Here is a 12,233-nt window from a genome sequence, read left to right on the forward strand (position 1 = left end):
AACCATAAGTTATATGTGGATTTTAGACTGTTTGGAGGATTGGTGACCACAACCCACACATTGTTCTAGGGTCAACTGTACATTAACCATCGTTGACCAACTACCATGCAAATCAGGTTTAGCCAAGAACAACCACATGGCTTTCACTTCACCTTCCAACCAGGATAGCTGCTGCTCAACCCAGAGCAAACCCCATGGCCTCAGCTGTGGCTGCAGAACTCACCGAGGAGACACCGGACCACCTCTTCTCACAGTCTTGCCATCAGATCTATACACAGAACTCTGCGTGTGAGCAACGTACATTGCTGACCTTGGCAAATCTACCAGAGATATTCTCAATGAAGGATTTGGTTTGGTGTTGTCACGATGTGAAAGCAAAATGACGCACTGACAAGGCATGCTCAGCACTCAAATCATCTAATACATGGGTCATGATCCTGGCAGCTTGCAGACCAAAGACACACATCGTATGATCAATCACAGAACAATGCAGAATTAAATTACAAATGAGAACCAGATTCGTCAAAGCTTGAATCTGAGTTTGGTACTACCTTCTCACACTAACATGGTAAAGAAAAATGGTAAAATCAAGTCTTCTTACAAGAGAGTGTGTTTGTGATGTTGACCAGAATTTTGATGAACCTGCAATCCATGATTCAACTGTCTTTGACGGTGAGGTCTGGCTTTTGGATTCCAGCCCATGACCTGGGACAGTGCCAAATCCAAGCTGACAGGGGATAACTTTACAATGCATTAGACTGGGGACATACAGCTACAAGCTCTGGTGTGATTCTGTGGACAGAATTTGGAGGATCAATTTATCCAAAAGAAATTTATCTTGATGCTTGGGTGAATCTTGCTTGGGCACTAGGTACCAGCTGGACTTATCTGAACTTCGCAGATAATATCGGTCGGAACCCACTGCTTCTGTTTCTGCAAAAGCCAACAATTCTAGTTCAGTTGGAATGGGCTACTTTCAGACTCTGCCTCAGAGATCTTCAGTCATGTTAGTGAAGTTAGAATCTGCCTTGAAATGAGAGGGTTGAAACTTTCAAGCCCATTCACCCTGACTCTCCTGAAGAGAAGAGGGTTGGAAGGTTGAATCAATTTCCCTAGTCAATGATTTAATCAAACCTGTCTGTGTAAAACCCCAAAAGGATATGGTTTAGAGAGCTTCAGGGTTGGTGAATATGTGGAGACTAAGGAGAAACGCTGCACTCAGAGAGGGCAAGGAAGCTCTGGGCTCTTCACCTGTACTGGCTCCAGCTGTCTCTTCCATCTGGCTGTTCCTGAGTTACACCCTTTTCTAATAAACTCATCATCTAGTAGATAAACTGTTTCATTGAGTTCTCTGAGCCACTCTAGCAATTTAATTGAACCCAAGGAGGGATTCAATGGAACCTCCCATCTACAGCCAGTCAGTCAAAGCACAGGTAACAATCTGGAATTGCAACCGGTGTCTGGAGTAGGGGATTCAGGGGCAGACTGGTAGGACTGAGCCCTTCACATGGGGATCTGACGCTGTCTCCTGGTAGACTGGGTCAGAATGGTGTTGAGTTGTAGGACACCCTACTGGCTGTCAGTGAATTCTTTGGTATTGTGAGAACCCTCCCCAAAACACAGATGTTGCAAATAGTACCCAATCATTTTAGAGACACTGTCCCAACTGTCAAAACTGGAGGAATAAAGGAAATGGACAGCTGTGACCTCAGTTTCTTTTTTTCCTACTGAAACTAAATAATAATCAGCTTTTCCTCTTTAAGATACTCATGCAGAGAGCTTGATTTGGCTAACCAATAATAGAATGGTAGTAAAATTAAGAATGATTTTTCCCTGCTCCTCAGTCTCCCATAGGGGTTCCCTAGAAAGAGAAGCAAATATGTCTGGGGTACCTGAGACTAGAAGTTCCAAACTCCGGAAGGCTAAAGTGGAAATCACCAGCTTACAAGGCATTACTGTAAAACATCACTCCAGGTTTCAATTTGTAAAAGGAATTAAAAGACAGTGAGAGTCACAAAGTGCACAAAGTGATGTAATTTATTCCCTTCCCCTCCTTGTTAGCGTTCCATTTTTCCATCTCTGAGGGTCTGGGCTTAGGAGCTGGGTTCCGTGCCTCACACCACACAGCTCTCAGCGGTAGAACAGGAGCACAGCTGCCTCAGTGATCTCCCGGCTGGAGCTGTAACCCTGGTGAGCTCCGTATCCGTTCCAGTCAAAGGAGGAGAAATCCCCACACTGCACTGGATTGCCCTCTGGGAAGAATCCTCCTCCACCGATGCAGTGCTGGGGAGCAGGAGAAGACACAGTGAGGAGTTGGCTGTAAACACACCAGTGAGCTCTTAATGGCCGAATCCCCTATAAGTTTGGTCTTCTTCCTACTTGCCTTGACCCCTCCCCTGAAAAAACCTTTCCCTCCAGTGGACTCTGAAACCTTGCTTTCCTGAATTCCTTTCTACCTTCCTTCATGCTTATTCTCAGACCCCTCAACCACCCTTTTTCCTCAATGGATCCCCCAAAGGCTATTTATTGCTCACAGTTCTGTCCACACCTCACTCTCACAATGATGGTCTGTCTTCACCCATGACTTTTGCTAGAACCAGCATAATCATATATTGCCAAGATATACTCCTAAATCTGAATGACCAGCCAGGTATTTTCTGGGCTTGAAACCCCCTATCCAGCTGCCCTGTGAATGTCTCCACCTACATATCACTAGATCTAAAACTCCACTTAAGCAAAACAAAACTAATTCACTCTCTTGCTGCCCTTGAATCTATTTATCTTCTTGTCACCCATCTTAACTGATAGCCAATCACCCAAAACAAAACCCTGAAGTCTGTTGCCTCTTTCACTTCCCATCCCCCACGTCCATTTAATCTTCAAGAACTGCTGATTTCACTGTCTATGCATCCATGCTTGCTCTTTCAAATTTATCAAGGCCACCCTGGCTCAGGTCCTCACTATTTCACATCTGTACCTTTACACCTGCCTCATGGTCTCATTGACTCTTATTTCCCTGCTCTTGAATCCATGTCCCCCTCCTTGCTAAACCAAAGTGATCAAGTCACTAATCTGGTCAAACTCCTCTGATGTGTCCCATAACATCAGATGATAGGTGTCCCATCACCTATAACATAAACTCTGTGTCCTGGACATAATGCAAAAGCCCCTCTTTGCCCTACTTCTTGCAAGTATTTCCAGCATCAGCTCTTAATTCTACACCATGTGCATACCATGATACAATTTACACAACAGCTCACTGCCCCCTCAACACACCATAGTCTATTAAATCCCAGTGATTTTGAACATGTCAGTTACTCATGCTCAAGGACACTACTCTGCCCCTTGCTGCTTATTGAACTCTACACGCATCTTTCGACATTCAGCAAAGATGTCACCTTCCTGCAGAATCAACTGTGTGCCGTTAGTACAGGTAGAAGCTTCTGGATTGTGTTCCCAGAGCCCCTTTTTATGTTGCTATCACAGGCAATACCACATGAGATTGCAGTCTTGCGTTTATATCTCTCTCCCACTCAGTCTGAGTTCCTTAAGATGACTCTGTCAGCTCTGCATCTCTAATAGCTGCACTTTGTAGGTTCCCTAGCATGTATTTTTAAGGAATCAGTGCTTGCAAGGGTACATGCAAATGAGCATTAATGAGCAAGATAAGGCTCCTTGGAAGCCAGTGTAGGGGGAACACATCCCACCCTACTCCCAGAGCCCACACCTGCATCACCCTCCAAATCATCTAGGGACCCTTCCATGAAGACACAGCTATTACACCTCGACTAAGAAATGGACAACTGGTAACTGAACGGGGAAGTGAAGATGTCCTTGACTTCAGGGTCACGTTTCCCAGATGACAGGTGTGGAAGGAAAAGGTAGTGAATGAATACTCTTGCTCTTAGCGCTCTGACTCTCTCTTCCTCCTGCCCCCCAGCCATAAATGTCCTTCAGAGACAGTCTCCACTAACCACAACTACGGTGCTCGCTTCTCAATACTGGGAAAAAATAAAAGCATAAAGTTTCTCCATTGAATGTAGAATATCATCATGATCTTGACATAGGAAAATACTTCTTAAACACAGCTTCAAAGTACTAATCATATATGAGAATACAGATAAATTGGACTTCAATACAGGAAATTATATCCACTGGACAAAGGTACAAACTTTCAGTTATAAACTAAGTCCTGGGATGTAAAGTATAGACTAGTGACTGTAGTTAATAATACTGATTTGTACACTGAAAAGTTACTAAGAGAGTAGATATTAAAAATTTTTATCACAAGACAAAAGAATTTGAAACTATTTGTGGTGGTGGGTGTTGACTAGAGTTACTGTGACGATCATTTCAAAATACATAAAAATATAGAATCTTTATGTTATATACTTGAAGCTAATAAAATGTTTTATGTCCATTGAATCTCAATTTAAAAGCAATAGTAACAATTTAAAAAGTATGTCCACAAAATACCTGCAAAAGAATAAAATGCAAGGCAAGGAGATTTACATTCAAACATCCCAATCAAGTTTTCCCACGCACACATAGACACACACACACACACACACACAAGCCAGGGATCATCCCTAAACTCACAAACTCAGTGTTACAGCCAGTGACTCTCATCCCAGCACACAGGGCATTGGCTGCTCCCTCATTGTTAAACACCCTGAACTGGACGAATCCTGCAACAAATTCTCCTGGAAAAGAAGAGGCAGAGAAAAGCCTAAGTATTCAAAAGATGAACTGGAAACAATTTCCCTTTGACCAGCCCAGGGATTCCCTAAATCAACAGGTCAGGTTACCGCCCAGCACTCCAAGCTTAGGGGATGAAACCCAGCACTTCTGTAGACAGCGGCTGCTACATCCTGGCTCTGAATTTGGCTGGAAGGGAAGCTCCTTCCATCTGAGGTAACAAGACCAAGGCTCATGTTCACAAGAGTCACTTGTCTGCCTAGGGCTCATAGGAAAAATTAGAGTCCACGGCTCATAGGAAAAATTAGAGTCCGCTGAGAGATCAGCACGAAGACCTCCAGAGGTCCAGCAGGAATAAGCAATGATCAGAAGTGGCCATCGGTTTCTGCTAGCACACTTCTCATCCAATTACCATGACTTTATTTGCCCTACCTACCATTACCTGCTCTCCCTGAAATAGTAAGTGTAAAAACTGATGGTTCACATTTTCCCACCAAACGTTAACTTTAGTAGCGTTAGTCTCTCGGTCGTGGTCAACTCTTTGTGACGCCATAGACTTCAGCCCGCCAGGTTCCTCTGTCCTAGAGATTTTCCCAGCAGGAACACTGGAGTGGGTAGCCATTTCCTTCTCCAGGGGACCTTCCCTACTGAGGTATCAAACCCATGTCTCCTGTTTTATCATGCTGAACAAATGTCTTCTTTCAAATAATAGCTATCCATCATAACAAAAACAAATTTTTCTCACTACCTTCCAAGTAGTTCTCACCTGGGAACATTAGCTTGCCTCTTTCGTTAACTATTACATCACACAGTATATTGATTAAGAAGTCTGGCTTTATATTCTTCTAACTCCATAGATTTCTCAGGATGATTAAATGACACAAAACCATGACAAGTTTCTAGAAAACAGTTTGGTGTCTTGTATTGATATGTGTTTCATAAATGCTGGCAATCATTAATTGTTGTTATTTACTCTTTCCCCAAGAGTGCAGCGAAGGATTGATGGCTGGGCTTTGGAAGCAGATACTCACGCTGACCATTTGGTGAGTAATAAGATGCAGTTTTCTCAGCATCGCCAAAGTCATAGTCCACAGGAATGGCTGGGCCATTGTCAGTCCAGCACTTCCCTGCTCCGTACTTCACCGGGAATTTCTACAAGGATGAAAATACAGATTGAGGAGAGTAGAGATACTGCTGTACTGGGAAGTAGAGGATTTAATGCCCTCAGGTGGCATTATTCAGACAACAGTCTGAATGATAGTGATTCTTTGCCATCCCTACTCATAGCTCAGAACCGAACCAACCTCAAGACCCTTGTTTTTCTCCTTCTTTACCCACCCCCGTCTTCCCCCAGATTCTTGTGCTTCCTGGCTCACAGTTCCTCTGAAAGGCAGCACACTAGTTCACAGGGACCCAGAGGTAGGAGAAAGCCAAGCAGAGGTACCTCTTAGTGCAATGAACAGAGCACACTTACTCCTCATCCAAAACACTGGCTCTCAGCTCACCAAAAGACCATCCCCATTCCCCAGCCAGCAGCGCCATGTACCTGGTAGAGTCCAAAAAGATTATGTCCCATTCTCCGGAAGAAGCCAGTGTTGGTGTGGTACCTCAGCAGGGAGCTGTTCCTCCAGTGCTGCAGGGGGGACTTGTTGGGCACGTGCCAGATGCCCAGGTCCTGAGCTTGAATGTCGTAGTAGCCAGGGTTCTGCAGAGGGACACACACTCAGCCTGACCAGCCCAGGAGGTGCCACCAGCCAAAGACCCACACACACAGCCCTCACTTGAGCTGAGAGCTCAGGGCTCCAGGGAAGCAGGTGGCAGCAGTCACAGATACCCACCCTCCTCCAGTAGATAATGAGACCCCACCACCCAAACAGCCTTGGTGGGAAGAAGTTGTGGTTCAAGACATGGACTTCTGTCTATCTTCTCCAGCCCCACCTCCACATCCCCATGTCCCACCCTCCCTTCCACATGCTCTGCTCCAGCCACACCCCTCTCCCCACCCTTTCCACCTGGGTGCTCAGTGCCACCCACCTTGTAGTCATCGCTGGTGGCGGCCTCTGCAGACCCAAACGTGTTGTAGTTGGCCCAGTTGCCGTCGCCCTCTGGGTAGTCAGCCCTGTTGCCCTGCTGACTGGACCAGCGATCGCCCAACGTGCATTTCCCAAGCATGTTGTTTTCATGGACGCTGGCCACCAGGGTCCAGCCACCACCCCAAGAGGTCATGTCACAGAAGGTCTGGTAGACAACACCATTCTCAGTGCGGAGGTGATACAGGCCATCTGCAGAGGGAACGAGCCCAGAGACCCCCTGTCTGAGAACAGGGAGTCCCTGTCAGGCCCCATTACCAGAAAGAATTTGGGAAGTCAGAAATGTATCCTGAAGGCTCCCACACACACCCATTTCTTGAGGACAATTCTCTGTGCGTAATCTAAGAGCAGAAACACTGACTGCCTTTGCTCCATGCTTCCTTCTCAAAAAGGCTTTATAGAGCAAACATCCAAGAAGACAGAGATGGTATCTCCCTCTGGATAGAGCCTCCTTCTGACCACTCGAGGCTGGATAACAGCATCTGACCACATCTCAAGTCCACATCAGGATGTGTGCAACTTAGAGCTAAGGGCAGGCATGGTCACTGCCCATTTTATGAGATTCAGATTCCTTAAGTGCAGAGTTCCTCCTCATATGCAGCCCCAAAGAAAATAAGCTGTAATATCAGAAAAGACTTGTACTTGCTTGATGATTCCAATTTATGAGCTGCTTGGCAAACAAATTACATGTGCAGATATCTCCTGGACCTCTTCACATCACTGTGATGGGACAGGACCAGAGAAACAGCACAGGAAAAAGCTGATGCTCTGGCTACTTCTGTGATAGTGAGTAATAAGGTTCTATGTCTCTGCCTACCAGAATCTATGACACTGGGGCAGACTAACTATTTAGCTTATTTACAAGGAGAAAATCTTATAGTCATCAGAGCTCTGGTCGCCAAACTAAGAGTCACCAGGAACACCAGGAACGTTCTCTCTGTGTTCAGAAAATTATGTCTCCTACAACTAGATGGGACCCAAAAGCCTCAAAATTCCCACTGGAGATATCCTAGACTTGAAGCTGGAGTCGGAGCAGACAGGAGTGGTAGGCACACCCCTTTTGATCTCCATGACCAGGATCTGTAGTGGAAAAGGGGCCAAAAGGAGAGGATGCTGAGTTGGTTTATTACTCACCACCTGCGCTATGGCAACTTTCTTTGATTTCCTTGCAGGTTCTGGGCAGGAAAGACAGGAAAGGGGCACAGGTTTTGTTTCCCCCGAACTTCCCAACAGAAGGGGTCACTGTAGAGGATGTGAGGATAATTCTCATTAATAGTGTCGCACGGCTCACTCCAGCCTTCCTGGTCATTGAATCCCAGCTCCTTTCCTCTCCACAGGTTCATCACTGGGCTTTGTAGCCCCAGAGGTCAGTGTCTCCTCTGCTAAGACTAGCTGAGCCACCATCTAGTACAGACTTAACTTGCACTCTTCTCCACAACTAATTAAACATGAAAACTCTCTTTATGCCTACTGTGATAAATGGAATTGCGAGGATGAGGACTAGGGAAGAATGTTCCCTGGACACAACCCTGACCACCAAGCACCCTCTGGAAATCCCAAAGCCAAGGCCATAGGAGCAGGAGCAGCTAGAAAAAAACAGTCTTCATCACTATGACTCCCCTGAGCCCCCTCAGCCACACAGAGGCACAGACTGGGGCCCCAGGACAGGCCTTAGCTTCAGACCAAACATCCAGAGAGACCAGCAATCAACACTACGCCACAGCTCAATTTGGCTACAAAGCGTGGCTTCTCTGCATCTCCACGACTCCCCTCTGGGCCAGGACCTCCGCATCCAGCCCAGCTCCACTCCCTCTGCTCCACTGTGCACCTGGGTGAGCTGATGAAACTGCTGCTCCTGAGTGACCTACCTGCACCCCGCCCTCTGGCGGCCAAAGAGAGGAACAGCAGGAGGCAGAATCTGGACCCTGGCCCCTAGGAAGAAAGGAGGTACAGAACGTCATTGGCGGGGTCATTTTTTCTCTCCCTTCCACCCTTGGTGATTCATCGTTTTTCATCTTCCCATTATGATCTCTGAGCTTTCTGCATATGGAAACCTCAAATGGAAAGTGATGAGATTCTGAGTATTCTCGAACCTCCTGGAATAGACCCCACCTCATCCAAGCGACTTAGCAGCAGCAGCAGCAGCAGCAGCAGCAGCATCCAACCCTCAAATCATTAAGGGCCCACAGGTTCCTTTCTCTGAAACTCTGCATCCCTGAGACCAAGATCAGACCTGAGCTGGCATCGTGGCTCCCCACACACTCGGATCTTGTCTCAGACTCAGCTTCCCCACAGCACGGAGAGCTATCCCCTTCCTTCCTCACAGATGCCAGGAGCTGAGAGTTTCCTGCCAGGTGGAGACTCAGAGCTACTGCCTCTGCAGACAGTCCTGACATGAGTGAAGTGCTGAGCCTTTATGGGGAGAGCAAAGCATGTGGGCCCTGCCCATCCCAGCCCACTTTGGTCTGCAAGCCCCTCCCTCAGGCTTTCTTCCCTTGAAGGTCCCTGAGGCTCGGCCCCGGCAATGAGAAGGATTGTGTAACTGTCTAGAGAGGCAGGAGGCAGCACTCCTGGGCACACAGATGACACTCACCATGAGGGGGGCGAGCCCTGCAGGGTCAGAGCACACACAGTGCTCCCTTCCGTAACAGACTCTCGGGATGGACGGGACCTCACAGTTCTCCCCTGCAGCCTGTCCTGCTCCCACCTCAGTCAGATGCCCCAGGGCCTCACACACCTCCGTCAGGTCGTCATCCTTCCAGTCTCTCCCGAAACTTCTCCATGAAGCCTGCCCTGAATCCCTTACCCCTAGTCATAGCTGATGGATATTCCCCCAGCCTACTATTCGGGCTTTGTCACCCGAATTATGACATGTGCCACACTGTCATGTCATTCTGTTTTAGTTTGGGGGCTAAAATAATTGAAAATTTACAGAATATTGCAAAAATAAGAACAGTGCAAAGACACAGTTAGCTTCTACCTGCATTCACTGTCAGTTTGTATTCTACCCAATTTGCTTTATCATGTATACCTTCTCTCTATATCCACACAAAAACTCACACAGCCTTTCTTTCTTTAACATATTGAGGATAAGTTACGTATATGAAGGCCTTTTCCCTAGATAAGTATGTCCTTTCCCAATACAGATATTCTCATATTAACCACAGTGCAATTATCAACTTATATCATTAATTCGTTTTAATGTAACTGGTACTTGGCTAGGGTCCGCTAGCCTGGGAGTTCTACTCAGCTCAGGCAGCATTCATCAAACTGAATTTTCTCTGGCTTTCATTGCCTCCCATTATTAGGAGATTTCCTGTCCACACTGAAGCCCAAAATCCCCAGGGGATGTTCTTGTTGTTATTCAGTCACTCAGTGATGGCCGACTCCTTGCGATCCCATGAACTGCAGCAAGCCAGGCTCCCCTGTCCCTCACTATCTCCCAGAATTTGCTCCAACTCATCTCTATTGAAACGGAAATGCCATCCAACCATCTCATCCTCCGTCATCCCCTTTTCCTCCTGCCTTCAACCTTTCCCAGCATCAGGGTCTTTTCCAATGAGCCAGCTCTTGCATCATGTGGCCAAAGTATTGGAGTTTCAGCTTCAGCATTGGTCTTACCAATGAATAATCAGAGTTGATTTCCTTTAGGATTGACTGGCTTGATCCCCTTGCAGTCCAAGGGATTCTCAAGAGCCTTCTCCAGCACCACAGTTCAAAAGCACCAACCCTTCAGTGCTCAGCCTTTTTTTATGGTCCAACTCTCACATCTATACATGACTACTGGAAAAACCATAGCTTTGACTACATGGACATTTGACCATATTTGACTATAAGGACTATAGTGAGATCTCTGCTTTTAATATGCTGTCTAGGTTCATCATAGCTTACAAAGCTTACAACTAGATTTCACCATTCCACACCCATGTCAGCCTGACTCCTTTCAGCTCTTTTCCACGGCCCAGGCTCTGGCTGACCATTGACACCTCATTTCCATCACCTCTGCTGCTGGGGCTGCTCTCGGGGTCAGATGCTGATGTTCAGGGCACTGCTTCCTCTCACTCCTGGGCCTCCAGCCCCACATCTCTTTGATGTCCAAGGTGCAGAAACCATCCAGCTTGTTCAGTGCAGAGGAAAGCAAATGCCTTACACCTGTACAAAACCCTATCTATCCAAGGCCTGGAATCTTATTAATAACTTACACTTACCCGTGCACTCTACTACATCACCACCATCTGAATTTGTTTTCAGAGAGGACAGAGTTGGAGGGAGAGATGAAGAGAGGACTGACCTGTCTCCCATACATCTCTGCTGTTTGCTACAGCCATAGGGAAATGACCACTAATACCACTTCATCAGGCAATTTCTCAGGTAGTCATTTGGGTTGTTCACTGTGATTAACTCCCTTCTTTTTGGAGGCCCAGAAAAGACTGCACCTCTCCTCTGTGAAGTTAAGTGGGCCATGGGACTTGTCCTAGCCAAGAAATGTGAGCAGAAAGGGTCACTTTCAGGCTGAAGCCTTTACCAGGCAGGGCACAAGTCCACACCATCCTTTTTCCAGCCTCAGGAAATGACCCCATAAAATACGGGGCCCTGGCTTGGTGGTGTGTTTATGTCTGATGAGAAAACTAATCTTCGAGGTTAAAAGGATGGTGTTCTGTGCTGTTTTAGGGGAAATGCTAAATGTGCTGCCTGTGGTGTCTCAGGAGGCGTGAGATGTACATACCGCACCGGGGCGTTGAAGGAAGACCTCAGGGAAACAACGTCAGCGCTGCGTGTCAGCTGCCTTGGTTCTGTATGACAAGGAAGAGGGTCTGGGAGAAAAACTGGTCTGTTTTGCACGGAGAAATGAAAGGAATAACAAATTCTGGGCCTTCAGCAGGCAAACAGTGTGGAAATTTTCCTTCATAAATCATCTTCAACGAGGGCACACACACATGCACACACATAATAGCTCCCAAACATTTTCCCATCTGCACCTCAGTAAAGAGCAAGGATTTTGCTATTTGGCATCCATGTGCAGGGCTTCCCTGGTGGCTCAGACAGTAAAGAATCTGCTATGTGGGAGACCTGGGTTCGATCCCTGAGTTGGAAAGATCCCCTGGAGGAGGGTTTGGCAACCCACTCCAGTATTCTTGCCTGGAGAATCCCCTTGGACAGAGAAGTCTGTGACACCTACAGTTCACGGTAACACAGGGAGTCAGACACGACTGACTGACTAAGCACAGCATATTCCAAGTAAAATAAGCTGACTAGTTACACAGACCCAACCTAACACGGAGAAACATTGCTGCTGCGTGATATCAAACTTCTAAAATTTGACTAGTAAAATTTGAGGGAATAAAGCAATGTGTTTGGATTGAGTCACCTTCCAGATGTTCATTCTTTGGCCATCAACGCATGGCATCATCCTCGGCTGAATACTGTTTCTAACATGAGACAATT

The 12,233-nt window shown here is 46.7% G+C and overlaps 1 protein-coding gene across 1 annotated transcript; it reads right to left on the bottom strand.

Annotated features, from left to right (window-relative positions):
* Window positions 1–2,108: 2,108 nt before the first annotated feature.
* LOC104987101 (intelectin-2-like) lies at window positions 2,109–9,051 on the bottom strand. The gene is made up of 8 exons (XM_010837870.1): window positions 9,022–9,051; window positions 8,657–8,720; window positions 7,923–8,030; window positions 6,733–6,980; window positions 6,245–6,403; window positions 5,730–5,850; window positions 4,600–4,703; window positions 2,109–2,283 (listed from the first exon to the last, which is right to left on the bottom strand). The coding sequence occupies exons 1-8, from the start codon at window positions 9,031–9,033 to the stop codon at window positions 2,131–2,133; spliced, it is 969 nt and encodes a 322-aa protein (XP_010836172.1). The 5' UTR covers window positions 9,034–9,051; the 3' UTR covers window positions 2,109–2,130.
* Window positions 9,052–12,233: the final 3,182 nt, after the last annotated feature.

Source organism: Bison bison, unplaced genomic scaffold, assembly GCF_000754665.1.
Source record: "Bison bison bison isolate TAMUID 2011002044 unplaced genomic scaffold, Bison_UMD1.0 scf7180017864082, whole genome shotgun sequence".
NCBI classification, from domain to species: Eukaryota; Metazoa; Chordata; class Mammalia; order Artiodactyla; family Bovidae; genus Bison; species Bison bison.